The 26,463-nt window shown below is 46.6% G+C and overlaps 10 protein-coding genes across 10 annotated transcripts; 6 read left to right on the forward strand and 4 right to left on the reverse strand.

The window, feature by feature from the left end:
• Positions 1-160: 160 nt before the first annotated feature.
• Positions 161-1,011, forward strand: GGI43DRAFT_416564 (uncharacterized protein). The gene has a single exon (XM_083207314.1). The coding sequence runs from the start codon at positions 349-351 to the stop codon at positions 745-747; it is 399 nt and encodes a 132-aa protein (XP_083056216.1). The 5' UTR covers positions 161-348; the 3' UTR covers positions 748-1,011.
• Positions 1,012-3,145: 2,134 nt separating this feature from the next.
• On the forward strand, positions 3,146-5,614 carry GGI43DRAFT_416570 (MFS general substrate transporter). The gene is made up of 4 exons (XM_083207315.1): positions 3,146-5,027; positions 5,087-5,203; positions 5,253-5,523; positions 5,587-5,614. Exon 1 carries the CDS (start codon positions 3,303-3,305, stop codon positions 4,878-4,880), a length of 1,578 nt encoding a protein of 525 aa, XP_083056217.1. The 5' UTR covers positions 3,146-3,302; the 3' UTR covers positions 4,881-5,027; positions 5,087-5,203; positions 5,253-5,523; positions 5,587-5,614.
• GGI43DRAFT_425806 (uncharacterized protein) lies at positions 4,949-5,821 on the reverse strand (the record flags this gene model as incomplete). Its single annotated transcript, XM_083208553.1, has 4 exons — positions 4,949-5,027; positions 5,087-5,203; positions 5,253-5,523; positions 5,587-5,821. The coding sequence occupies 4 exons, from the start codon at positions 5,819-5,821 to the stop codon at positions 4,949-4,951; spliced, it is 702 nt and encodes a 233-aa protein (XP_083056218.1).
• Positions 5,822-6,288: 467 nt separating this feature from the next.
• On the reverse strand, positions 6,289-7,372 carry GGI43DRAFT_430870 (uncharacterized protein). Its single transcript, XM_083209333.1, has one exon. The coding sequence runs from the start codon at positions 7,233-7,235 to the stop codon at positions 6,354-6,356; it is 882 nt and encodes a 293-aa protein (XP_083056219.1). The 5' UTR covers positions 7,236-7,372; the 3' UTR covers positions 6,289-6,353.
• A 1,153-nt stretch (positions 7,373-8,525) lies between these two features.
• Positions 8,526-10,000, forward strand: GGI43DRAFT_226558 (uncharacterized protein). The gene is made up of 4 exons (XM_083200444.1): positions 8,526-9,317; positions 9,377-9,485; positions 9,546-9,718; positions 9,787-10,000. Exons 1-4 carry the CDS (start codon positions 8,713-8,715, stop codon positions 9,827-9,829), a joined length of 930 nt encoding a protein of 309 aa, XP_083056220.1. The 5' UTR covers positions 8,526-8,712; the 3' UTR covers positions 9,830-10,000.
• Positions 9,986-12,999, reverse strand: GGI43DRAFT_226566 (putative transcription factor). The gene is made up of 8 exons (XM_083200445.1): positions 12,730-12,999; positions 12,636-12,659; positions 12,451-12,566; positions 11,931-12,379; positions 11,572-11,864; positions 11,060-11,497; positions 10,060-11,005; positions 9,986-10,000 (listed from the first exon to the last, which is right to left on the reverse strand). The coding sequence occupies exons 1-7, from the start codon at positions 12,859-12,861 to the stop codon at positions 10,247-10,249; spliced, it is 2,211 nt and encodes a 736-aa protein (XP_083056221.1). The 5' UTR covers positions 12,862-12,999; the 3' UTR covers positions 9,986-10,000; positions 10,060-10,246.
• A 469-nt stretch (positions 13,000-13,468) lies between these two features.
• GGI43DRAFT_430872 (P-loop containing nucleoside triphosphate hydrolase protein) lies at positions 13,469-17,916 on the forward strand (the record flags this gene model as incomplete). The annotated part of the gene is made up of 11 exons (XM_083209334.1): positions 13,469-13,597; positions 13,668-13,852; positions 13,912-14,565; positions 14,629-14,908; positions 14,965-15,111; positions 15,165-15,921; positions 15,982-16,151; positions 16,209-16,738; positions 16,810-16,925; positions 16,983-17,173; positions 17,248-17,916. The coding sequence occupies 11 exons, from the start codon at positions 13,469-13,471 to the stop codon at positions 17,914-17,916; spliced, it is 3,828 nt and encodes a 1,275-aa protein (XP_083056222.1).
• A 1,969-nt stretch (positions 17,917-19,885) lies between these two features.
• On the forward strand, positions 19,886-21,602 carry GGI43DRAFT_416580 (uncharacterized protein). Its single transcript, XM_083207316.1, has one exon. The coding sequence runs from the start codon at positions 20,371-20,373 to the stop codon at positions 21,463-21,465; it is 1,095 nt and encodes a 364-aa protein (XP_083056223.1). The 5' UTR covers positions 19,886-20,370; the 3' UTR covers positions 21,466-21,602.
• A 959-nt stretch (positions 21,603-22,561) lies between these two features.
• GGI43DRAFT_387958 (uncharacterized protein) lies at positions 22,562-23,568 on the forward strand (the record flags this gene model as incomplete). The annotated part of the gene is made up of 2 exons (XM_083204000.1): positions 22,562-23,192; positions 23,261-23,568. 2 exons carry the CDS (start codon positions 22,562-22,564, stop codon positions 23,566-23,568), a joined length of 939 nt encoding a protein of 312 aa, XP_083056224.1.
• A 33-nt stretch (positions 23,569-23,601) lies between these two features.
• Positions 23,602-25,376, reverse strand: GGI43DRAFT_226604 (Zn(II)2Cys6 transcription factor domain-containing protein). Its single transcript, XM_083200448.1, has 2 exons — positions 24,920-25,376; positions 23,602-24,871 (listed from the first exon to the last, which is right to left on the reverse strand). The coding sequence occupies exons 1-2, from the start codon at positions 25,073-25,075 to the stop codon at positions 23,744-23,746; spliced, it is 1,284 nt and encodes a 427-aa protein (XP_083056225.1). The 5' UTR covers positions 25,076-25,376; the 3' UTR covers positions 23,602-23,743.
• Between the last annotated feature and the right edge of the window lie 1,087 nt (positions 25,377-26,463).

Consider the following 26,463-nt stretch of genomic DNA (forward strand, 5'->3'; position numbering starts at 1 on the left):
CCTGTAGATCAGTGCAAAAAAATGCACACTTTGGATTTTTACGTCAAATTAGGGCAGTTGATTGGCCACTGAAAACATGCGCTTTGTACTCCGGTCTCGCTTCCAGTTACGATTACTACTTTGAGTTTTGAAGCCGAAATGGAGTAGCTGATGGCCATGATAGCAAATTGTCATCCAGGTCAGCCGATCCTCGACGATTTATCGATTCAGTAACTCATCTGACTTCTAGCGCTGCGACCTCTGCGACCTCTGCTACAGACTGAGCTTGAAGCCCCCTACGCTTCCATCACTCCACAACGATTTAAAAGTCAAAAGGGACCTAGTTACAAAGCGAGGCTTGCATTCAGCATGATCCAGCAGTTTGGCACTGCAAACGCCGAAATCTCGAATCTCCTTAGCAAATATCCCCCTCTCGCAAACCCGAGCAACCATGCGTACAAAATCTCACCAATTTTCTTGGAGAAATTTAACAAGTTCAACCAAGATCACCTCACTACCCACAAAAGGCTTGGCCGCATCAAGAATGGCATTTATTTTGTCAACGGATGCCCTGGAGCTGGCAAGACGAAATGGAACATGGTTATTTCGGAGCTTATCCAGTCACATCGCTCACCGGCCAAAAAGCGAGTTCGCCATCAGATTCTCTTGTTGATCAACCAGACAGTCTCGGATGCAGCCGACAGATACCATTGTCTCTGTAAAGCGGCAGGTCTCGATGTTCGAATTATACGGATACACGGCATATGAGATGCGCTATTCCGAGAGACTAAACCAAACTGGCAGCCAGAACAAGACCAGCAAGTCCGTCGATGATGTCTCTGTTTTCTTACTGATATCAACCAGACAGTCCCGGATGCAGCTGACAGATACCATTTCCTCTGAAAAGCGGCAGGTCTTGATATTCGAATTATACAGATACACGCCATTCTGAGAGACTAAACCAAACTGGCAGCCAGGGCAAAAACCAACCAGCCTGTCGATGATGTCTCTGCCACTTCTGCCACTTCTGCCACTTCTGCCACTTCTGCCACTTCTGCCACTTCTGCCACTTCTGCTACTTCTGCCACTTCTGCTACTTCTGCTACTTCTGCTACTTCTGCTACTTCTGCAAACCAGCCTGTCGATGATGTCTCTGCCACTTCTGCCACTTCTGCCACTTCTGCCACTTCTGCCACTTCTGCTAGGCTGCTACTTCTGCTAGGCTGCTACCTCTGCTACCTCTGCTACCTCTGCTACCTCTGCTACCTCTGCTACCTCTGCTACCTCTGCTACCTCTGCTACCTCTGCTACCTCTGCTACCTCGACAGCACTTTCCAAGAGCAAAGTAAAAATGGCCTCTTTGTCAAAACGTTATACCCAATGCACGAAACCGCGCCATTTGATCAACGCCAAACTACACCTATGGCTGGTTCTACGATTCCGAAGCAACTACCGCGGGTTCCCGTATCAGAGTCACCAATTCCATTCCGCACAAAGTAGTCAAAAGATTCTACGATACAAATATTGATATAAGAATGTGGCTTGGCTTCGGACATTTGGTGAGTCCGTTTATGTAGCCTAATATTACCTATAACTGTCAATTAAAACCATCAATAACTCTAACTCACTTCCATTTTAATAGTCATCACCTTCAAGACCGATAGTATCTTCATATACACTTCACGCCACTCCGATGACCCATTAATTGCATATCTCGACCTACCGCGAGTAAGCGACCGACGCAATGAAGCAGTAGAGTCTGTGTATTTCAAGAGACCGAATTCCTGCATAATAAATCCGACTAAAGCGGTTGCGCAATATCTAGCCAACCAACGAGACAGAAGACCTATACATAGCAGCAGTTCTTGTAGCTTCAGCGTAAGAGAAGCAACGTAACAAGCTGAAGGTACAGAGCCCTACTCCTACAGCTACCCACGCGGACTCGGGCAATGGGGATCCTCTTTCAGTGGAAGTTGCTGCTCCTTTGGCTGCCCCTACCCCAGCCCCTCCCGCTTCTGATTCTTTTTCCCGCTGATCATCTCGCCTCAAGGCTAGAAATGCAATCTCGAAGCCTTCTGGTCTCGCATCTATCCGAGTGGGACGTGCTGTTGACTGTCCATACATCAAGAAGGGGGATCTGGTGGACATTGTTCACCGGACTCGCGCTAACACCCGCCGTAACAAGGGGAAGGCCGAGTACCCTGCTCAGGCGACCCGGCAGGCCGAGCCAAGAACGAGGGAGCGTCAAACAATTCGTCAAAAGAGTTCACGTCTTCGCTTTTTTCAGAACTCAGGATGTATAGTATTTACTTTTATAGTACTCGTATCCAATATAAATTTGTGGACCAGTTAAACAACCCATCGCTGCATATCTCAGTCATGTTTCATAATGTCAAACTTTCCGTTCATAAACCACTACCATGGAATTTGGCATATACAAATTCTCAAGTGAACTATGAAGCCGGCTTAGCAATTAGCTTTTTATGTGGATATGGGCCAGCCTTTGCAGTGTTTTGTTTCGGCTTTGAGCAACACCAATAAATTTCAGCTGCGGAGTATTGAAAGTTGCAATAAATAATAGAGCATCGTTTTGGATATTAGCAATCCTCATTCGCTTTACAAATACTCGGGCATCTCCAATTTAAATAAAGGTAGGCCAGGGGTCCTTTTCAGATTTCTTTGAGTCTTGGCTGCCTGACAGAACCCTGTAATTGACCGATGGAGAGAGTTCTCTTGTTAGCACGTTGTTATTTCAGGCGGCTTAAAGAGACCCCGAAACAGGCGTTTCAACCGCCCAAGCACGCATATCTATTTTTACGCCCTGGCTTAGGGAAAAATAACTGTGAGATCACGATCGTGTGATTGTTTGGCTAGGTTATACGGCCAGGATATATACGGTACCGCCGTCAATCGGTACAATCAGTCGACCGATTTCGGGACTGTGCTAAACACTGTTCATTGAGTCAGTACTAGAGGCATGGCATTTCTCCAGCTACATCATTAATTTACATAATGGATTAAACTTGTGATGGAAAGAGGAGAGAGCTGCATTTGTAATCCGATAGGTGTTGCAAATCTTGCGCGGCTCAAATTTGTGGCTGTGAATGTCAATCCGTTTTGACCACGTTGTCTCAACTGGCCACGTATTAGACCAAGACCAACGAGGGGAATTTTATACTACAGAAATATTAATTCACGGTATATAAATGGCACGATCTAGAATTACAAACACTATGATTTCCGACAAAGATCAATGCAGAGTCATCCTCTGTACAGAATCGATACCGCTTCGCTGAGCGCCCTTCAGAAGTCCATCATCAATTATGTCGTCTTTACAGACCCTGGAGTTAGATACAGCTCCAAATGACACTTCAGTCATGATGATGGAGTTGTCCGAGCCAACTGGGCTCGCCGAATCTGATCTATCCATCTCAAAGAGCCGAGCCGTTGCCATCATCTTCTGTATCACATGCATAAGCTGCATTAGCAACTTGTTGGCTGGACTATTAACAGTCTGCATTCCAGTCATCTCAGAAGATTTGGGATTTCCCCCAGAGCTTCAACTTTGGCCAGCCTCAGCCTTTGCTCTGGCATGCGGCTGCACGTTGCTTCTCTGTGCTGCCGCCGCCGATGTCTTGGGATGTCGACGTGTTTGTCTAGTGGGCGCATTATTGCAGTCTTCTAGTGCTCTAGGAGCAGGACTGGCAAAGACTCCATCACAACTTATAGCTCTGCGGGCTATCGCAGGAGTTGCAGCGTCATTCTGTCTGCCAAGTGCTGTTGGAATTGCAGCTCGCGCCTTTCCTGCTGCAACCAGTCCTCGAAGCCGCAGTGCTGCATTTTCTGCGATGGGCGGAGGACAAGCTGTCGGTTTTGGGCTGGGCCTAGTGTTGGGTGGCGTCTTCAGCGATACGCTTGGCTGGCGCTGGGGTTTCTACACGACTGCCATACTGAATGTCATTGTCTTGATTCTGGCTCTGTGGGCACTGCCATCAGACATAGATGGTACCATCTTAGGGAGAGAGGCCCTTAATCGCCTCGCACGAGATATTGATTGGTTTGGTGGTGTTCTTATTAGTGCGGCCCTTGCTCTTCTATCGTATGAACTCGCAATTGTCTCAGGATCTGATGCCAGCAGGCATATACGTGAGCCGGCAAACTTGGTCATGCTCTGCATTGCTCTAGCACTTTTACCTTTATCTGGGCTATGGATGCGTCACCAAACCCGTCACTCTCGACCAGCACTGATATCAAACGAAATATGGAGAAACGTCCCTTTCACTGCTGTTTGTGTTACTGTCTTTTTGGTCTGGGGAGCTCTCAATGCCAGCGAGCAGCTCACAGCGTTGTATCTACAGGAAGTACGCGGGATTTCTGCATTGACGACGTCTTTGTATTTTCTGCCAGCTCCTATTTGCGGCGCCCTGATGAACATTGCCATTGGTCTTTCGCTTCCTTATCTGAGGCCATCGTTTGCCGTGCCGATTGGCTGCCTTGTAAGTGGCATCGCGCCACTGCTTCTCGCCACGCTATGCCGTCTCGATGGCCCGAAATACTGGCACGCGGTATTTCAGGCAATGGCGATAAACCCTTTGGGGGCCGATCTGATTTACACCATCGCGAATCTCGTGGTTACATCCGCATTTCCGACAAAGACACAGGCATTAGCTGGTGGAGTCTTTAATATGCTTGCTCAAATCGGAAAGAGCGTTGGCATCGCTTCAACAGCAATCATTGCGCAGCAGGTGACAGCATCGTCGCAGTTGGCAAATACGAATGGGGCACTACTCCAGGGGTACAAGGCGGGATGGTGGTATAACAGTGGGCTTGGATTTGTAGCGGTGCTGGTAAGCTTCTGGGGGCTCAGAAGCGTCGGTAAACTGGGAGTCAAGATCGATTAAGTGAATTTTCGTCATTATTATTATATATATGCTTTGAAATGAGTAGTGTTTACACGCATAAACGCATCTCAACTTGGGTAACGACCCCCGAATGTCAAAGATTCATCAAATTTCACGTACCCTTTTCCCTTAACAAAAGTAGAATTCCTATGCGAATATTAGTAGTAGAACTGGGTACTTGGATATTTATAGAATATTGAAGTTACCAAGGTCCTTGTTCTTTTTCTTCTGCCAACGTAAGGTAGTGTTCACCATGAGCCTCAGGACTGGGATTGCCGTATCTGGGCGTCCCATCTGGCGCACGCTCATCGGTGTGATAGAACCTGCGTGCCTTTGTTAGTATTGCCCGTTTAATCACAACTCCATACATACTTGTATCCACTGGATTTATACACTTCCGCCAAATAGTGAATCATATGCGCAGATGCCGATTTTCCCATTCCAAAAGAAAGTAGAGGTTCCAATGTCATCAGATGCAACTTGTTACTGGTGTAAATGAATGTCTTGGAGGCATCTGGTGGTAATTCCGCAAAGCCTTTGATTGCCAATTGAACAGCAGCATAGGCGGAAAAGACATTTATATGAGCATCAGTGATTACACGCGATAATGGTTCATCGATGCCCTCTGGAGAAAAGATGAAAGCTATCAAGGGAGATGTATTTCAGCGTATGTTCCGCTCGTCGTACCAGCCAAACACTTCCTTACCGTTATACACAACGACACTCGGTATCCCCAGCTTACTCCTGACGGTGGTGAATACGCCCTCGACCGAGAAGGCATCTGAAAAGTCTGCTTGAATCCATAGGTAATCGTCGCCAGGCTCAATTGCCTTCTTTGTGCGAGACACCACCGCTATTTTGTAGCCCTTGCTGGCGAACGCGCGAGCTACACCAGCACTGATACGAGGTCCAAAGCCAAATATAAGGACTATCTTGTTCATTTTGTTAGTCATTTTGTATACCTCAACGCTCTCGTAGAGCTTTCCAATTTTTTATGGTATTGCAAAGGCAATATGAGTTAATGTTATGAGATGAGACAGCATAGTTTGCGAGGGACATTAAAGCAATTATAATCGTATGTGAAAGCTACATATCGCTTACGTAGCCATATAATACATGATTACTTGTGCTGAATAGTTAACTGGCTTCACTGTGTTATAGTTTGGCGCTTACTTTCCAAAGCACCATAAGCGTTGAGAGTGCCTATAGAGGCACGATGGGATGTCTACCGGCCTATAAACTCAACAGAATAGCGATCTCCTATAGCGTGGCTATGGCGCTAGATAGTTCGAAAACAGAGTTGGGCGACGGTGGCTTATGACAATGGTTGATGTTTTTCGAGCATGATTATTAAGGACACAAATCAATCTTACAATGCTTTACATTTACAACGAACATGATCCTTCAAAACTCTCTTAAACAAAGGCTTTTGGTTGGTGATATTATGCAACATTTATTCTACATCTAGCTCGACTACAAAGGAGGATAGTTTAGCTTCATAAACTCACGGAAACCAGTTGGCTTACGCCCAATCAATCGCCCCAAGTCTCCCGTCGTCTCCTCGAAATCGCCATCATTCATCGTCTTCACCCAAGCAAGCCTGAATTGAGGCATCTGCTTGGGGGCACCTTTTATCCCATCCCAGTCAAGATATTCGGCCTCACTAATATTGTGCGACGACACCTTGGTGCCTTTGACTTCGCCTAGTATTTCGGCAACCTCCGAAAACGAGAGCGCCTCGTCGCCACTCAGCTTATAGGTCTTATTCTCGTGTCCAGGCTGCGTCAGCACAGTAACATTGGCTGCTGCAAGATCGTCTCGCGTCACAGGCGAAGTCTTTCTGGCATTGCCAAATGGCATTCGAACGCCGTCTTCAAGCGCATTGGGACCAAAATACATGTGAAACGTATCCAAAAAGGCTGGCTGCATCATGATAGTGTATGCCATGCCGGATGCGCGCAGGGCTAGCTCAGTGAATGTGTCGCTCTCAGTAATGTCCCACAGCACCACGCCTGAGCCTTCCCGGCGCTGGATCGAGGTGTAAGCGACGTGTTTCACTCCAGCCTGTCTAGCAGCCATTATGACATTAAAATGCTGCTTGATGCGATCGGTAAAGGCATGTGCACCGATAAACATTATTTTATCAACGCCCTGAAAAGCAGAGAGGAGCGAGTCGTAGTCCAGGTAATCCGCCTTGTGCACCGAAACCCCCTGGTCAACGAGGCGCTTGAGTTTCGAAGGATCCCGGGTAATGACTGCGAGCTGGGAAGCAGGCACTTTTTCGAGAAGAAGGTCGATTGTCTTGCCACCCAGAAGGCCTCCGCCTCCGGTTATTAAGATCTTTCCTGAAGACATGCTTTTTTGTCGAGCAATGCGAAGAACTCTAAACTGGTGGAAGTTTGGATTATCGTCAATCGAAGCTCAGAAACAAATATCGATGAAGTCAAATTGATACAGTCTATTTAAGAATACTGATCTATACAGACAACTACATGGAAACGCTCCGTATTTACGCTTTATATGTGCACCCATCTCGTTGGTTTCATTGCGTGTAACAGCTGGCTCGGGATAAGTTGCTCTGTCTTTGTAACCTAGGTCGAAATCTTTAGAAGCAACGAAATACATGGCCTAGCTGTACCCGCTTATGGTCGCCGCTTAGTCAACTCGCTCTTCGGCATTATTCGTCATGTCTCGCCTCTCGGAATTTCTTGCCTTCTATTAGATCTTCTGGTAAACCGGGTTGCGAGGTTTTATTATTCGTCCACTAAGATGTGAAAGCTTCTCTTTTTAGCATTGGTCATCATATGTTGGTTTTAGATGTCGTTTAAACCTCTTTTACTATTGTGCACGAGTATTTGCCTACCAATCGCGCAGTCATCTGGCTTAGATACACAGCATTCGTAATTGATCCTTCCGACAAGTCCGCAGCGGAGATAGCTATAAGGATAAGTCCGCTTCGACGAATTTGCTCAAAAATATTAAAGTCAGAAGCCAACCGTATTTTCTTTACATGGAATTCAGTCTTACAAGTAACTCGCTTAATACCGTATTCCCTCGAAAATTGGACTGTGGGTATTGATGGAAATCCCTCCACTATTTACTATATAGGCTACAGAAGACAGTCAGCATGATATTTTATAAAGAAGGGCCCACAGTCCAATTTTGTAAAGGTATACGGTAGTTAGATAACAGCCGTAATAGATGTCATAAAGGAAGTTTAATGTGTTTCAACTAGTGTATTATGTTACAAGTCACTCCTCAAAGCCGTACGTGACCTGCAAATCACTCACAGACTTGTAAAAGACTGCAAGTAAGGGCCAAAATACATCCAGTATACTAAACTAGCTGCCTGCCTGTCACAAAATATCCACGTTGCTAGAACCAGTTATGTTTTGTTTTAAAATGCTCAATGACATGACGGAACGAGTTGAGGCACCTACAGGTGTATTGGACATGCAGGTACATGTACCTATCTTCACTCAATTCCAGCAGGTTGTGCACGTACTAGTGCGGATCGGGAACATTATCAGAGACATAAGAGCGCGATCGCAACCAATTGAATGCGACTTCGGCCAATCTTTTTACTTCAAGGGCCAAAATGGTTATTTTCATCACTGATATCGTGTTTTTTTCCTTTCCAGCTAACTCGAGTTGGCGATATCATCAATCACGGAGTTAACAGTAGTCATAATGCACGTGACTCATATACCGGTAACTCATACTTATACCGGTATCGGTACCACTCTTTTTAGAATACTAATAAACGATGTGCTCTGTGTCAGACAGTTTCGACTCGGTTACGAAATAACCAACCAACCAAACTCCAGTCAAGATGGCCAACAACGTAAATTCATTCAGTTCTGTACCACAAGAGCTGGTAGAGCTACTATCCACAGAGTTGCCATATTCTCTACCATTATTACGGCGACTGCAGTTTACAAAGTTCTCGCATGGAACTTCTCAACATGCCCGAGTCATCTTTGTCTCAGATACTCAACTTTCATCCCGGCCTAAAGCATATACGGCAGCATATCTAGACTTTTCCAAGATGGAGTCTCAGATGTTCATATATTCGACTCTGGAGCACTCTCGCAACAAGGATGGTACCGATAGTGGTGGTGTGTACGAGCAACAGCTAGGAGCAGTGGTACAAGAAGTCATTCGTTTACGCAAAGAATATGGACAAGAGCTATTACAGATATTTACTAATCCAGACCGTATTCTGGTTGGGTCTCTCCACTCGGAAACTCGTTCCGTCTTGGAAAGGTTTGAAGGCAGAGTTGCGCCCAGGCCTTCTGGCCTTTTTGATAAATGGCTCATGAAGAGAGACGCATTACCTCCCCCAGATGACAGCCTCCCATCAGGAATGTACTGGGATAGCGCAAACCTTGATGACTGCAGGATTATCGTCTCCCGAACCGACATCCCACGATCTCCGTAGGTCGAAAATCTCTGCTCTATAAATATATCTTGGAAACTAATCAGCAAACTGGCAGCGAGGAGCTTGTAGTTCTCCCAAATCTTATGATTAAGCTACAAGACAAGACACCGATAGTGTGGGCGTTGCTTTCTATTGACGGTTCTCTCATAAGCGTATACTGTGAAGTTGGTGATGGCCCTGTCCCGTCTTTGGTAGACACATGCTAAAATGAAACCAACAACCAGGAGCCTTATAGACGGCGAGGTCTAGCTACAAAGCTAGCCGCAAAGCTATTACGAGAAAAGGCTTCCCTATATGGTAATGATGGGCTCATGTCTGCTGATGTGTCGCCTACCAACACAAGCAGCCGCGCCATGTGCAAGTCTTTGGGTGGTGAACCAGACTGGACTGTGTCTTGGTGAGAATATTTGCCCATTTGATCTTGTTTGTATAAAGTATACTCGCTAACATCGGCTTCGGTCATAGGATTTGCCTAGACTTGTCAGAAACTCTAGCAAATCTTAATTAAAGCTGACTGGGATAGCCCGTTTAATTGAGGGCTCAATGTTACTGGAAGAGTAAATAGCTTAGAAATACAGGTAAAGCTTGGACTTGGATACGCTAGACATGTAGAAATGAGGGGAATAGATTTAAAAATAGACGATTATTGCCACAAGATTTCGTTTCTCTCGCTACATTGCTATTTATTATGCACATTGAGTAAGCATATTGATGTACAAGAATATGGGGAGCGCACACCTTCGTGTACTTTGTAAGCCAAACTCACTACAGTTATACATCCATAAAAGGTAATTTGGTTTCAATTCGAATACCTTCAGCCTTGGTGTCATCACTCCTCATCATGCCCAAAAATGGAATGAGAAAACGGGAATAGCAATGAAAGTGGAGGATTGCGGAAGATCTAATTCCCTTGGACCTGGGCATATTACTCATCGCCCCCATGAAAGTCCATCGAATCATGAGATTCATGAAACCAGCTGCCCAATTGCGTACCAAAAGGATCGAGCTCCATACCTCCAAGGCCCGCCCAGGTCTGACTTTGTAGGACCTCGAGGCCGTCGCTTAGACCCCCACTATGAACGAAGCTGTCCATGCCAGATCTAGATTCCATGTATTCCCTGGATGACTGCATCTGCAAAGATACGCCAGTGAGCCCTGCACTATTGTTGGGACCTTTGCCAGCGTCTGGGCTAGCGCTGCTCGATCGAGAGGCAAAATGTTCTTTTCCTGTAACTTCGACATATCTCGCCGCTACATTGTAGAGGGCCTGGAAGATCCGTAGCTGTTTAGCGCAGGTAGCATAATCAGGCTTTTCAGAGAGAAGCTCCATGGCCTGGATAAGAGCTTTGAGGCTATTCAAATCATCTATATTGGCTGTTTTAACGATATTGCAAAAGACGATATTGAATGGAATAAATGGGAGAAGCAACAGTGCACCATTAACCCAAAACTCAAGCTGCACAGAAGGCAGCTTATTGTTAAGCAAAGTGATGCATTCTATATGTCCCTGTAATGCCATTCGGGCGGCAGAGGTGCACTCGGCAGATATCGAGGTAGGCGTCCGACCTGGTATGGTCCAGTAGATTGCCGTGAGCACTGCGTAGTCGACGACCTTGCTGGCATACTTGGTAAACTTGATCATTGTACACTCATTCAATTCCTCAAAACTTCCTGACGACTTCGTCTTCGGCATATTAGTAACGGAAACCAACAAATGACATGAGGGACATCTACAGACCAAATTTTCAGCTTTGATTCTCGAAATCTCCTGCCACTCAGCGGCCAATGTATGAATACGCGCGACTCGTATATCTGATGGTTGTGCTAAGGCCCTTGGGCTGTAGATGTCATCGTAAACAAGGCCATAGATGCGAGCAGTATTGACAGAATCCAACAGACTGTGTCTACTGGTAGTGGATTTGCTAGGTTGTGGATCGGGCTTGGGTATTGTTATGTCATGATCCCGAATTGTTGATTGCCGTAAGAGACGGAGTGACTCGGCCCTTTCAAGAGAGTAGATGGACCAGAACAAGCACATCTTGCGATGCCGTTCCTCGGTTGTGTTGCCAGCCATGGATGCGCTGCTGTGCAGTCCGAGTGCTTGAGCATGGAGTGATGCTGTCGTAATAAAGGTCCAGCAAGCAAAGACTTTACTCTTTTGAAGGCAGTAAAGAGTCTTTAAGAGCACAAAGAATGCATTCGGTCAGATTTTAAAAGTGCTAGACGGGCCGGAGGTCGTGGAAAACTCACTGCCAGGTACATTGCCAGAACATAGTCGATTGTGGTTGGGATATGGAATCCCAAGCTCGAGAGTACCGTCTCGAGGCTGCTTTGGCATATCTGTGCTTGTATATTGAGATCCTGTCTGGCCTCATTCGAAGCCATAGTGGCACACTCCATGAACAGCCAGTAGAGGCCCACGTAGGCAATGATACGTTCTGCATCTGTGACAGGCCCGGGAGAGCAGACTTTGATCACATAAAGTGAAAAGTCACCGAAAGATTTCAGCTCCCCAAGCCAGGACATTGAGGCAGGGGCGTAATCTTTATGGCGGTCAGTTCTCAGACAAGGTCAACGAGGCTGAAAAGGGATACCAGTGCCATACGCACCTTGGGCCATTCTCAAGCACGCCATGATCTTGTCGATTGGAGGAATGGGCAGATTTTTCGTGGTTGTGTTTGGTGGAAAAGATCTTGGAAACAGCGGACCATCTTCATTGGTAGCATTTCGTCGCTTTTGGGCGTCTACAACAACCTGAAGAGTATCGAGCGCCGACCTCATCTCAAGAGCAGTATTGGAAGCTCGCTCGCCGCTATCGACTTTGACAGCTTCCTCGATAAATTTTGCCGCCGAGATGGCATGGGAAAACAAAGAGTTGTCGATGCTTTCGTGATCTGCGGTGGCAAGTCGAGACCCTCTGCTGTTTTCCACTGGATATGTCTCATTTCGATTACTACTAGAGCTGGAATACAATAGCTCTTTGACTGGATTATTCAATCCTTCCATCAGTCGGGTTAGGTCATCAATCTTTTGCGAGATGTGTTCAATCCTGCTCTCGCTAGGCAAGGGGATGGTATGTCAACTTTCTTCCTAGTCCATATAAGAAAGTCCTACTGGGGATTGACCCACTACATGCTGGATATCAAGACCCTTTGGCGCTTTGGCCGTTTCTGCGCTACCGGATACGAACATTTTGACTCTGACCGAATGCATTGGCTGCAAGGATGGATGCGATTGCATTTTATCTGAGCGCAGCGTGGTCAGACAACAACGAAGAAGTTCTAGGAGCGAGCGGTTTGGGTACATGTAATCACCTTGCGTCGTCGACATCTATCACACTAAGTTTGATGAATCAGCCTCAGTCTCTCACTGGTAGGATCATTACAGGTCGGATACGACTCGACGTACAGCAGTCTTTTCCGTAGTTGGAGCATCTAGTTCTGGTATATCTGTGGTGTTTCCTTGGTCGCTGCTGCAGTTGTTGTCATACGCTGGAGAAACGTCTTCATCAGGGGCACTTTGGACCGTTGATGAATCCATGGCCGGGGGCAGCCACTAAAGCAGTAGCTCCCGGAACTCTAGAAGCGACAGGGAATGGCAGCTCACTGTAAAGGGCGCAACAATGGGCTAAAACAAGGCTGTAGTTTGATTCGTGAAATCCGAAGAATGGAAATGAACAAGTCAAAGTTGGGCGGGATGGAGAGTCGAGGTGGCCGCGGCGCTCCACTAAGGCCTGCTTGGCGCGGACATGCGGGCCGCCGAGGATCCGCAGGCCGTCTTTATCGGTACGGGATGCGGCGCTTCACCAGGCCGTTTGTTTGCATTGCAGCAATGACAGAAAATAATCAGGGGTTTTCATCATGGAATTCTGGCCGAGAAAATTTATTAATATTAATACCCGTCTTCACTTTCGATTTCAATGCCAACGCTGCCTTTTCCACTCTCTCGTAGGCTAGCCATCATTTTGAAACTTTTATATTTATACACATTCTTTTCTTGTTCTATTGCATATCATAATCCATTGAGGCTTTCCTGAACCGACTACAATCTCTTTTCTTTCATTTTCTGACTTTTGGAGACACTCTCTTTATCTCAATCCATCCGCCGTATTGGGTCTCAAAGACCTGCTCGATCGTCTAAATCTATCATGCCGCATCTCGATGAAAAACGACCCGTTGAAAAACGACCCGATGAAAGCAAATCAGACAATGTAGCTTCCGAGACTGACAAGACAGCTCTCAAAGCCAAGGAACCATCCGCTTTCAAAGGATTCTTTGTACATCCCCTCGACAAATACACGCAGCGCCCCTTACTTAGACGCATTCGCTGACTTTGTTGCCCCACAGAGAATCTTTTCTTTTGGAAACCCGACCTTGTATGCCTTGTTAGGAATTTCCTTGATTGCGGCAGTTGCTGCAGGAGTAGCCCTCGCCATGGTCAACGTCGTCATGGGCAAATTCATCAGATTGCTGGGAAATGTCAAAAGCGACGGAACCTCAGATGGATTCATGAGTGCTGTGAGCACGACGGCGTATGCGCTACTGTATCCGTTTCTTGATTGTAAAGCTGATAATAATCTATATTTCCCAGACTCTACTTTGTTTACATTGGGATAGTCCGTCTTGTCACCATCTATCTGTATGCATCGCTCATGACATACGTGGCGTATCACATGGTTCGTAATATCCAACAAATATATCTCCAATCAGCTCTCTCTCAGGAAATCGGCTACTATGACCAAGGTGTTTCTGGCTCAATCTCGACTCAAGCCACCTCTAACGGTCTCTTAATCCAATCTGGAATTTCAGAAAAGCTCGGCCTCGTCGTCCAGTCGATTTCCACGTTTGTGGCAGCCTTTGTCATCGCTTTCATCAGTCAATGGAAGCTCACTTTGATCCTAATCTGCATTATCCCAGCGATACTCATTCTCGTTGGCGGAATTGGAACCTTTGATGCCGTGATCAACGCCAAGCTCTTCAAAATCTATGCAGAAGCCGCGAGCTACGCCGACAACCTCCTTAGCGGTATGCGAACTGTCCACGCTTTTAGTCTTCAGTCTAGGACACTGGCGAAGTATGACGAGTTTCTTCGGAGCGCATTGAAACTCGGCAACAAGAAAAGCACATTCATTGGCATATTATTCGGAGGGCAATATTTCGTCATTTACGCGGGAATGGGATTGTCATTCTGGCAAGGCTTTGACATGATTGCCAGAGGCGAGGCAGATCTGGGAGCGGTCTTCACGTTGGTTCACCCCTGACACTTTGCGGGCTAAGATATGTGGCGTGCTGAGTTTCTTTTTCACAGTGTCCTCTTTTCTGTCATTATTGCTGCTTCAACCATCATGACGACAGCACCGCATTTTGTGACGTTTGGACGTGCCGCAACCGCTGCTACAGAGCTCTTCAAACTCATCGACAGAGAATCCGAAATAGACGCTCTTGACTCCTCAGGTCTGCAGCCAGAGTCAATCAACGGAAACATTAGGATTGAAGCAGTCAAATTCATGTACCCGACGCGCCCCAACACGACAGTCCTAGATGATCTGACTCTGTCAATTCCGGCCGGCAAGGTGACAGCACTGGTGGTGAGTGAGCACTGGCATCTAGCAACTGGCAACACGTTCGACTGAAGTTTGTCTAGGGACCAAGTGGCTCAGGAAAAAGTACCATTATAGGCCTCCTCGAGCGCTGGTATAATCCTGTTGCTGGTACAATCAAGCTTGATGGTCAGGATATCAGATTACTTAACTTGGCGTGGCTACGCACGAACATACGACTGGTGCAACAAGTGAGTAAATTATCTCCGTCGCTGCAAAGCATAAACACTAATAGAAGCCGTAGGAGCCTATCCTTTTCAACGGCACAGTATTCGACAATATCGCCCATGGCCTAGTGGCAACCGCTTGGCAGCATGATTCGCAAGAGCAGCAAATGACTCGAGTCGTGAGCGCCGCCAAGATGGCTTTTGCACACGATTTCATCATGGAGCTTCCGGACGGTTATAATACACGTGTCGGCGAACGCGGCGGGCTTCTTTCCGGCGGACAGAAGCAGAGAATCGCCATTGCACGCAGCATCATCTCGGAGCCTCAAATTTTGTTGCTCGACGAAGCTACCAGCGCTCTTGATCCCAACGCCGAGGGCATCGTGCAGAGGGCTCTGGATAGTGTTTCTCGACACCGCACGACTATTGTGATAGCTCATAAACTATCTACCATCCGCAACGCCGACAACATCGTTGTCATGTCTCATGGAAAGATTTCAGAACAGGGAACTCACACAGAACTTCTAGAGCGAGATGGCATCTATTCGAGACTTATTAAGGCGCAGGATCTTTCCCCTTCTAATCATCTGCCGTCTGAGAGCGATGCGACTTCCGAAGGCACGGAAGAGTTCAAGTCCTCCGTTATTGAGCGTGTTGCCACACTTAAAAGGCTGAGTACTACAAAAGCACAGCAGTCTTCGATGTCGGAAGATCGGGAAGACCCCGACAAGCACCAAGCAGTTGGTCTCTTTAGCTGTGTCTTGCGCCTCGCCCGCACAACCCCGGAGCTGACTCTATGGTACATCCTAGCTGCTTTGGCGTGTGTTGGAGGAAGTATATATTGCCTTTCAAAAGCATTGCATCTGACTATCAACTAACTGAGCCCTTTCGTAGGTGCCGTTTACCCTGGGCAAGCCTTGCTCCTCGCAAAGATTACAGATATTGTGGGCATCGACGACCCCAGGTCCAAAGCCAACTTTCTTTCTCTGATGCTTTTTGTCATGTCTCTCGGTTGCCTGGCGTGCTTCTACATTCTTGGCTGGGCAATGAATGTCATTTCCAATGTGAGTCACCGCTTCTCTGGGGCTATTCGAAAGCCAGACAGCTAATCGCCTGCTCAGACACTGAGCGCCAGGGTCCGTAAAGACATCATGTCCTCGCTTCTTCGACAAGATCTACGTTTCTTCGACCGACCTGAAAACACTGTCGGCGCTCTCAGCAACCAGCTGGACTCAACCCCCCAAGCCATCTTGGAGCTGATGGGCATCAACATCTCCTTTGCCATCATTTCCGCAATCAGTGTTGTGGCTTGCTGCGTTCTATCACTTGTTGTGGCATGGAAGGTTGGTGTTATTGGGGTATTCGTCGGACTCCCGCCAATTGTACTCTCCGGGTGGCTGCGCATCAAGCTCGATGCTCATTTGAACGCCATCATCAGCAAAGCTTTCCTGAAGAGCGCCTCATTGGCTTCTGAGACCGTCCTCGCGATTCGTACAGTCTCGTCTCTGGCTATTGAAAACAGTGTACTGCAAAGATACACGGATGAACTCGATGATGCCATCCACAGTTGCACAACCCCAATGTTCCATGTCATGATCTGGTTCTCTTTTACTCAAGCCATAGAGCAGTTTATTCTTGCACTAGGCTTCTGGTACGTTTCCAATACCTCCTCTGGGTCTCTCGCGACTCTATCCGTGATTTCTAACATATCTTGATACTTAGGTGGGGGTCAAAGCTTGTCAATGATGGCGAAATCACCTTTTACCAGTTCATGATTGCCTTTATGGGTGTATATTTTTCCGGAGTAGCCGCCGCAACGCTCTTTAGCTTTGCCAGCAGTAAGTCAACCGGTATCGTTGATGCAATCACGGTGTTTCTAATCTCGGCGGCAAAAGGCTTTACCAGAGGAATCCAAGCAGCCAACTATTACTTCTGGTTATCCGACCTGGAGCCGACTATAGTGGAAACGGAAACCAACAAGGCCTTTGGACCTCCTGATGGCTGTAGATCTTATGCGTTAAAGGATCTCCAGTTCTCGTATCCTCTCGCCCCCGATAACAAGATTTTGAATGGTGTGTCGATGGAGGTAAGTACTGGAAAGCACAGCCGATATGATTTGCCCGGCCCTTCCGTTGGTCCATATGACTGACACTTAAATAGATCCAACGCGGCGACTTTGTGGCCTTTGTCGGCGCCTCGGGATGCGGCAAAAGCACCATGGTTTCACTCTTGGAGCGATTTTATGATCCCACCAGCGGTACCATCTCTGTTGACTCGCAGTCCCTGGCATCCTTCAGTCCGGCTAGATACCGCCAGCACGTTGCTCTTGTACAGCAAGAACCATCCCTGTTTCGTGGGTCCATTAGAGAAAACATTTCCCACGGCACCGATTCGGCCACCGTGTCTGATGCAGATCTTGAAGCAGCTTGTCGAGCAGCCAATGCTTGGGACTTTATCTCTTCTCTGCCCGAAGGCCTTAATACTCCTTGCGGGACCAGCGGCATTCAACTTTCCGGGGGTCAGAGGCAGCGCATCGCAATTGCCAGGGCCCTCATCAGGCAGCCTGATGTTGTCTTGCTTGACGAGGCGACAAGTGCGCTTGACACGGAATCTGAACGCATTGTCCAGGCCGCTCTTACAGATACTACCACCAGAGATAGGATTATTATTGCTGTTGCACACCGTCTCTCGACTGTTCGCCAGGCGAACCAAATTTTTGTTTTCTATAATGGCCGGGTGGTGGAAACTGGAAACCATGAAGAGTTAATCCGCATGAATGGCATGTATGCTAAAATGTGTGAAGCACAGAACTTGAGCCACGAGGGCTAATAGAATAGTTGTATACTATTATAATATTTATTCTAGATATATAGACAAAGATATCACTTATAATTTGGATTAGACTAATAGCTATTAATAGAGGCATAAAGACGTATATAGAGAAATCAAGTGGCTTTCAATTTCCGAGGTCGGTCATTTGGCATACTGTCCATTCACGGAGTTCCAGACCCAGCTTTCATAATTATTAAGGCAGGCAGGTGATACACAAGTCATTCAGCCAAAGATAGCACAGGGATAGCTCGGCTGGCTGCGACTTCAGAGCTTGCTCCGGGCATTCCTCTGCTTTCAAATACGGATCTCCGTGAATATCGGCCCAGGCGAAGAGACCAAGATATAACATATCCGTGGTGAATAAGTCTTGGTCGTAGTCTTGTATAAAATTTTGCAGCCTGTTTGTGAGTTCCTTGGGGAAGACCAGGGCTTTTATACATGGAACTGAGTTATATAAAACTCGATATAAGAGGCTTTTTTCTTCTAAGGAGAACACTATCACGCTGCAACTCTAGCCTCCTACGACTAAATAGTCTCTTATATTAGTCAGGTCGAAATAGAAGTTCTGGGTCTTACATTGCTGTATTGTGCTCGTCGAGGGTGAATGCCCGGTATTTGATAACGGGTTTCACAGCCTCATGCTTCCAGAGAGCTTCAACAGCATATCTGAACTTGTCGCGCACGGCTTGGAGTCCTTCCGACGCTCCTCGGTAAAGTTTAAGAAGTCTTGACCATCTACTAATAGCTTAATGGGTTTCATGTTACCAGGCTGCAAAAAAGAATAGCGAGGGATGGTTCGGATCCCTGTTGCTGAGCCACCGGGTTCCATTTTAAATTGGTTCCCGCTGAAATTGAAGGCATTGGCTTGCAACTTTGTCCTTGGCCTCACGGTGCCAGCCTTCACTGGTTTGACAAGCACTGGCGATTTGCCATATAGAGACCATCCTATGTACACGGCTGGCATCTTGGGTTCAGGGCGAATGGTATACTCAGGATTCTGGCGGTGTCGCTCGGCATCTTCTCAGCCGTTCTAGTGTTCCTCAGGAAAAGTGCGATCGTGTGCAACAATTGAGAGTTCCCCGAATAAATTTATATCAGTAGTTCTTCTTTAGGGTGCTTCAGGATGATAATTTGTGGTGTCATAAAGGTTACGTCCTCTTGAGAGAACATCCGCTCAATCTGTGTGCTATATCCTTCATACTGATGCACCATCTGTTATAGTTCCGCTGAGATCGTCTCCATCATCGTCCACAACGGTATATACATGTATGCTCGGATGCCCAGATGTCATTACGGAAACTAAAGACATCGTACCGGTCAAGATTAGGCAGGTTTCGGGCTTGACTAGCATTTTGTCAAGGTCAGCACTGCTTCTATTGCTTCTATTGTTTCTATTTCCTTTTCTTCTTCTTTTTTTTTCTTGTCTTTTCTTCTTTTCGATAATGACACAACCGAATTCGAGTGCCATGTCTCATAACTCTAGCCTCAAATTATAGAAAACTTCGATTAAGACAGCAAGGGCGGTGAGAACGAGGGCGAAACAGGCTTGTCAGATAACCGCTCAACAAAACTTTCCGGATTCACACGGCAAGAAGTCAGCCATAATGATAGTACATACCCCATATGACTTTAATCTAATCACAAACGGATAGTTGACTTTGCTTGATCGGATAATCTCAAACTTTAATAATGGGTACTGGACTGCGGCGACGGTATACGAATCCACTAACGGATTATAACTCCTAAAGCTCCATTAGCTTGTCTTGGCCGTGCGGCTGGGCAAACGACGTAATAACATGCGCTTTATAAATACATGCAAGACAAAGAAGCAGATGGATGATCGGGGATTACGGCTCAAGCACATGTAATCGATGCGCAGCTGCGGATTGTCGGGATAATTACTTCAGCATGGCCGAAAATGTATGCCGAATTTTTCCTGCACTACACAACTGCGTGCATGTGCTTTGTTAACCAGAGCTGAGCCCTGTGTAAGTCGCAAGCCACAGCAGAGGTGGCTACATGTACTGTATTCAGCTACTGTGAACGATCAGTAATCACAACATATTTTTTTTCTGATTACTGATCTACTCCCTCGATCTGCTGCTTGCGCTCCTCCGGAAATTCGGTAGATCAGCCATCCCACCGGCTAGATATGAGCTCAGACTATGGAAGCCATTAATCTAAAGCATGTAGCTGAGGCGACAAGGCGCCCTTCAACAGATTTGTGATCAGTAATATGATGTCGCCAAGTGTCTGGTTTCGCAACAAAACGTTGAGCATGGAAGACACACCGAATGGGCGAAGGGCAGCTGTCAATATAAATATTTAGCTTCCCCATCGACGAGGAAGCAGCTAAGAAGATAGAAAAATAACAAACACAATCAACTGCGGAAGAAACTTGTGTTGCATCTATCACTCAAAAGCCACCCGTTTTCCCCTATTCAGCTGCAAATGGCCCCTCTCGTTTTTGTTGTGGGTGGAACAGGCGCCCAAGGAATACCAGTCGTAAAAGGTCTTGTCAAAGATAGCGCCTATTCAGTGCGTTTTTTGACTCGTGACGCCAACTCGGCCAGATCAAAGCAGCTGCTTGCCTTGGGAAATGTCGAAGCCCTCGAGGGCACCTTTGCAAGCGAGAGCGATCTTCGCAAGGGATTTCGCGGAGCGCAATACGCCTTTATCAATATTGATGGCTTCAACAGCGGCGAAAAGACCGAGACGTATTGGGCAATAAGGTCGTATGAGTTGGCGTTGGAAGAAGGCATCAAGTTCTTCGTCTATGGAAACCTCGACTATGTCTACAAGAAGAGTGGATTTGACCCAAAGTTCAGGACGGGTCACTACGATGGAAAGGGACGCATCGGCGAGTGGATCTTACAACAGAATAAGAATCCTGAGATTGCTAAGAGAATGGGCGCTGCCCTCTTCACGACCGGTCCATACATTCAAATGGCACTTGGCGCACGCACGCCTATGTCTCCCGTCATAGAAGATGGAGTCGTCACCTGGAAGGCGCCTCTCGCCGACGGGGCAGTCGCCCATACCAATTTAGATGATTGCGAACACTATGTCCGCTGGCTGTTCGACCACCAGTACCGTTCCAACGGATTAGACCTAGAAGTTGCCATTGAACTTGTGGACTATAACGAGATGGCCAAGGCCTTTGAAAAGGTGACTGGTCATCCTGCCAAGTATGTGGATGTTTCCTTGGAAGAGTATTGGGAAACCGGTCCTCTCAGTGCCGCAAAGAATGCTACGGCGGGATACAATGCGGACCCTTCTGATTCAGCCACGATGAATATTCGCAATAACTTTACGGGCTTCTGGAATATGTGGAAATACACCTACAAGGGAAATCGTGGAGTGATCAAAAGAGACTTTGCTCTGCTGGATGAGATCCATCCCAATCGAGTCAAGTCAGTGGAGGAATGGTTTAGACGGGAGGAGGAAAAGAGCAAGGAGCAAGGATTGCCTAGCTTGTGGGAACGAGCCATCAGCCTGAAGCCTGTCTTAAAACTCGCCGAGGATGGACGAAAAGGCCGTCTATAGACAGATTGGAATATGGTCCTTCTGCTTTCAAGACATGTACTAGAAGATGCTGAGTGGCGATTGTGAGCCCTTTCTCCCTCGGCTAGCAAATAGATGCAAAGAGAACGTTAGTAGTACCCAATGAGACTTGTTTCTCCTGCATTATTTTCATGGTTAGCCACATAGCGATGTAACAGCGACCGTAAGCAACGCGCTACGGGTAACAGGCCACTTGGCTCAGGTTGTTTATTTTTCTGTCTTCGGCGTTCCTAGATCTAGCAGTAGTGGCAACGCTATGCTCTATGTTCAAAATACAGCCTGGCGATGGGGTTATGAATACATTGACAAGTTGCAAGAGGTTCAAATAGATGTAGCTTCCCAGTAAACCGCACTCAAATGGTGCCGGCACTCTATGACGCTGTCAATTGGGAAGATGATAAGGTCGGGAATGTAAAATTGGAAAGCCGACTCGTAGTACGGAGATGCCGTTCATGCCGACTTACCGCCACAAACTGAAGCAAAATAAGGCTCATCGATGAAATCTATAGATTACATCTCTATGGGAGCGGTTTGGGACGAGTTAAGCTAGTCTAGAGTTGGAACGTATTCGGTTATTTGAGTAGACATGGTTTCTTAGCAGCTTGTGACACTTTAAGCTAGTCCAGAGTTGGAACGTATTCGGTGATGGAGTATTACTTCCTTGGTGGCTTGGAAGACTAAGCTAGTCTGGAGTTGGAACGTATCTGGCAATACTGCTTTGCTATTCCAAGGATTTCCTTCTAATTTACATGTTCATTATGCTTAAAAACTCTCATTTTGTATTAGGGTAGCAACTAAGTTCTAAGTACGAGTTGAAAGCAGCAATAGAATTGATTATGCGGTCCATAGATCCAATCTCGTCTAGCTATTGCTATTGGCCTCGATATGAAGTAGCAAAGGGAGATCCAATATGACAAATATTCTCGGTATTGTTTTGGGAAAAAAGTCCCTAGAAGAAGCTAGTACTTTGATATTTGCTATTTAAAGTCTTGGAATCTCCAGTCGAGGAGCATTCAAACTCAGAATTCTTTTGAAGTAACTAACTTTGATTGCAACTAGCTAGTCTACGAATATTAAAATGTCCTCAAACACAACCATTGCCATTGCTGGCTTTACGGGCAAAATGGCTCGTCTGATCACCAGTTTTCTTTTAAAGAACCACTCCGATGTCAAAATCCACGGCATTTGTCGTTCCATTGATAAAGTGGCTGCGAACCTCCGCTCCCATCCTAATATCACACTCTTCCACGCAACATCCACCGACATCCCTGGCCTCCGCCGCGCTCTCGCCGGCACCTCGGTCTGTATCTGCGCCTACCTAGGCGATGACACTCTTATGATCGATGGACAAAAGACTTTAATCGACGCCTGTATTGCAGAAGATGTACCTCGCTACATCGCTTCAGACTGGTCTCTCGATTTCCGCGGATTAGAGTTCGGTGATCATCCTTCCAAGGACCCAATGAAATATGTGCAACAGTACCTTGATGAAAAGGAAAGCGAGGGGAAGATTAAGGGTGTGCACGTGCTAAATGGTGCATTTATCCAAGTTGTATGGGCGAGCTTTTTGGGCTATGTTGATACCGAGAAGGGGATGTTCCGATACTTTGGGACGGGAGACGAATTGCTTGAAATGACAACTTATGAGGACGCTGCTGCGTTCACAGCTGAAGTAGCGGCCGATCCCAACGCTAATGGATTTCTGAAATGTGAGTGCCCTTGAAAACTATCACTATAAACATTCTGTTCACTGTGACTTACCTCTATGATGCCATAGTTCTCGGAGACAGGAAGTCTGTTAAGGAACTGGCACAGCTGTACGAGAAACAATATGAGATAAAGCCCGATGTTCAACGATTAGGATCTTTGGATGATCTCCATATGAAAATGCAAGCTACCTTTAAGAGCCAGCCCAAGAACCACTTTGCATGGATGGGAATGTTTTACCAATACTATTTGCAGAACGGTTCGACATGGTTAGGAACAGTGGACAATGAGCGCTACCCAGCTGTTCAACCGCTCACTGTCGAAAAGTTCTTGAAGGGCCATACAAAGGAAACTTTGGGCAAGAGTGCATTCTTTTAATTCATAGCTTCACATTATGCTAGTGAGAGATGTATTTAACTTCGTATAAATTCAACTTTACGTTAAAAAATTAACCAGCTTTGTGAATAAGGATGATGTTTTGTGAACACGGACAGGTTTTCTACTTAATTCAATCCAAGCTATCCTCGAGAATTCCCATCATTCCGCCACAGCTTTAATCATTCAACAGATAGCCACATCTATTCGCAGGGAATTTTAATAATACCCGCGTTTGCAAGTCTGCAACCTTGTCTAGGCTTGCGCAGAATTCCCTGCATTTAAGTATCGCAGAGCGAACAATCCACCACTGGTCAATTCTGCATATGAGCGCAAACCAATATGTCATAAGTAGCATCGCTCTGGGATCTCTTTGCAAAACTAGTTGGATAAATTCGTCTGGTAGCTTGCCGATAAAGGCCATGAACCTCCCAATCGTCTCGTGGCTTTCATCCGAATGCATCAACTGACACAATGTTTTTAATGGCTGCTGGTACGGATTTTCGTTGCATGATGAATCAAAGGGCACTCCACAAAGGCTGTGGAGTGACCTTGAAGTGGCTGAAGCCCATGAATCGTCTGCTTCGTCTATGTGTTGACAGTTGCTTTCTTCCCAGCCTCCTGATTCAAGGAATACTGGGAGCCAAATGCTCTGCTCAAGATAAGGAAGAATATTGTAAGAGCTTTGCAAGATTTTGATGCCTTGCATGGTACGCAACCAAGCAACAGCGCCATTACTGTCATCGGCCTCCGGTGACAACCTGGAGATGTTCTCAAACGCCAGCATTGTTTGAAGATATCCGCACCCAATGATCGAATCTACATTCTCAGCGTCGAAGGCCAATTGAAGTTGCCGGGAATAAGACGTCAACGCATGCTGATAATGGGTAGTTGCAGCTACCTCATACTTATTCACCTCTGGCTGCAAAAAGCTCAGGTGCCTAGCGGATATTGCGAGGATAGAATGAAGCAGATATGGAGCGCTTCGAGCGATCGCGAGCCCTTCTTTTTGCATGACATGTTGAAGCCTGGGAGAACCAAGCCACGGGGTAGTAGTGTCGCAAAAGTGATGGATAAGATCGAGGCCGCTGCTTCGTGTGTAAGCCAGATCCTCTAGCCCCAAACAATAACTATGAGTTTCATTTAAATGCTCCAATGTCCGAGTAGTTGCTAATGAGCGAAATGTGGAACTCTCGGTGGAATTGAAGGAAATTATGCTGGTAGAGCGGTGAGATATAGTATTCAAGAACTCGCACTTGAAATTTCGATGAAGACATTGACCACATTTTGGCTTCGACTCATCGCACTATGTCTCTATTAGCTGGGGTACTTGATAACTGAAAACGCGACTCGCTTTAATTCTTCGTTGCTTGCAACCTTGGCAACCACTCCTTGACTTTTTGTGTGATCTTCGCGGCCGGTAGAGGAAGTTATCCTCCACCCCCAGAGATTTGTCGATTGTCGACTCAGGGTTCTCTGCTATCCATACGAGCCGACCGTTTCCCGCCATTACATTAAATTAAACGACCAAGCTACTTCATAGCATGCAGCAAATCCGATCAAAAGCGGATGTGTACAATAATTTGAAGTTCACTTAGTGAATTGCTTATGTCATACTTGGTCAGCAGCTATTAGCTCAATTGGATGTATGGCTAAGTTATCCATTTGATTCCGGGTTTTCCTCTCCCGCCAGGAGTGAAGGATATGGCTGCAGGTTTCGGGTGCTGTGAGGAAATAGAGTAAGGCGAAGAATAGTGTTAAGATAACTAGGTATGAGCCATTAAGTTATATGTATGTTGTCAGCTACCTATTAATGTATATGGGACATAAAAAGCCGCCCACTAAATAATGCGCGCAAGTTGGCTGCGACCTTTCTAGTGCACGCTGGCTCCAACGGAATCGCCCATCAATTACATGTCCACGGGTACCTACATGTAGGTAGTCCCGGAATATCGCACTAGCAGCGCATCAGCGGTTACGTCGTATAAATGCTGCCTGATCACATATGCAACGGGGTTAAGAAAAGTGTTGAAGTGGCTGGGCAGAATTGTTGCTGGGCTTGTTGCCTTTTATACAAATGCTGGGTCCCTGGCTTTATCTCGCAGCAATTTAAGAGCCTCGCGCGCCGGGAGGAACCCTTGTCCATGTTCTTTCGCAATCACATCAGCTTGTGGGTATGGAGGAGGTCGCAAGCGACTCTCAACATCAACCGCCCTGCGGCCTGAATATCGGGATATGTTCTTGGAGCAGCAGGTCATAAGAAACATAATTGAGAGAATTGGGAGTGCTATTGGCCTGCCACTGTTCGAAATTTTGTATAAAAGTCGCTTCTAGGAGAGCTTCAACCGCATTCTGTCGGGTGGGAGATTCACGCTACCTGCCAAAAAATTAAAAGAGGCTTGCACGGTGATGGAACATGAAGCGTAGATGGACGCTACCTAAGAGATTATGAAAGAGATTATGTTAGCTGAGAAAAAAACTAGAGAATTTCGTCGCTTTTAATGTAGGGATGCAGGATGGAAGATAGGGGAAGTGGTTACCGAGGAAAAGAAAGCCCCAAACCTTCAGCCTCCGATGGAACTGAAACTCCAAATCAAGGAGCGTAGCCAAAGAGTTACCTACAGGTCCTTCAACTTGAGTGGGTCCCCGCTTTGCGATGGGAAATGTGTAGATGCGGCTTGTAACGTCAGGGCAATTGAGGAGCTGAGATAATGGCCGAGTGACAGCTAAGACGCACTTTGAGAAGAGAACATAAAAAAAGAAGAAACTCTGGAAAACTTATGGTGGGCCCTGGTCAAGATTGAGAGCCGGAACAGTGAATGCAAATAAACTCGAGTCTCGCAGCTGGCACGAGTGACACTGGTGGAAGTGACTTTAGTATACGGTACGATTTGAAAG

Source organism: Trichoderma evansii (assembly GCF_050947405.1).
Source record: "Trichoderma evansii strain SZMC 28006 chromosome Unknown GGI43scaffold_28, whole genome shotgun sequence".
NCBI lineage: Eukaryota > Fungi > Ascomycota > Sordariomycetes > Hypocreales > Hypocreaceae > Trichoderma > Trichoderma evansii.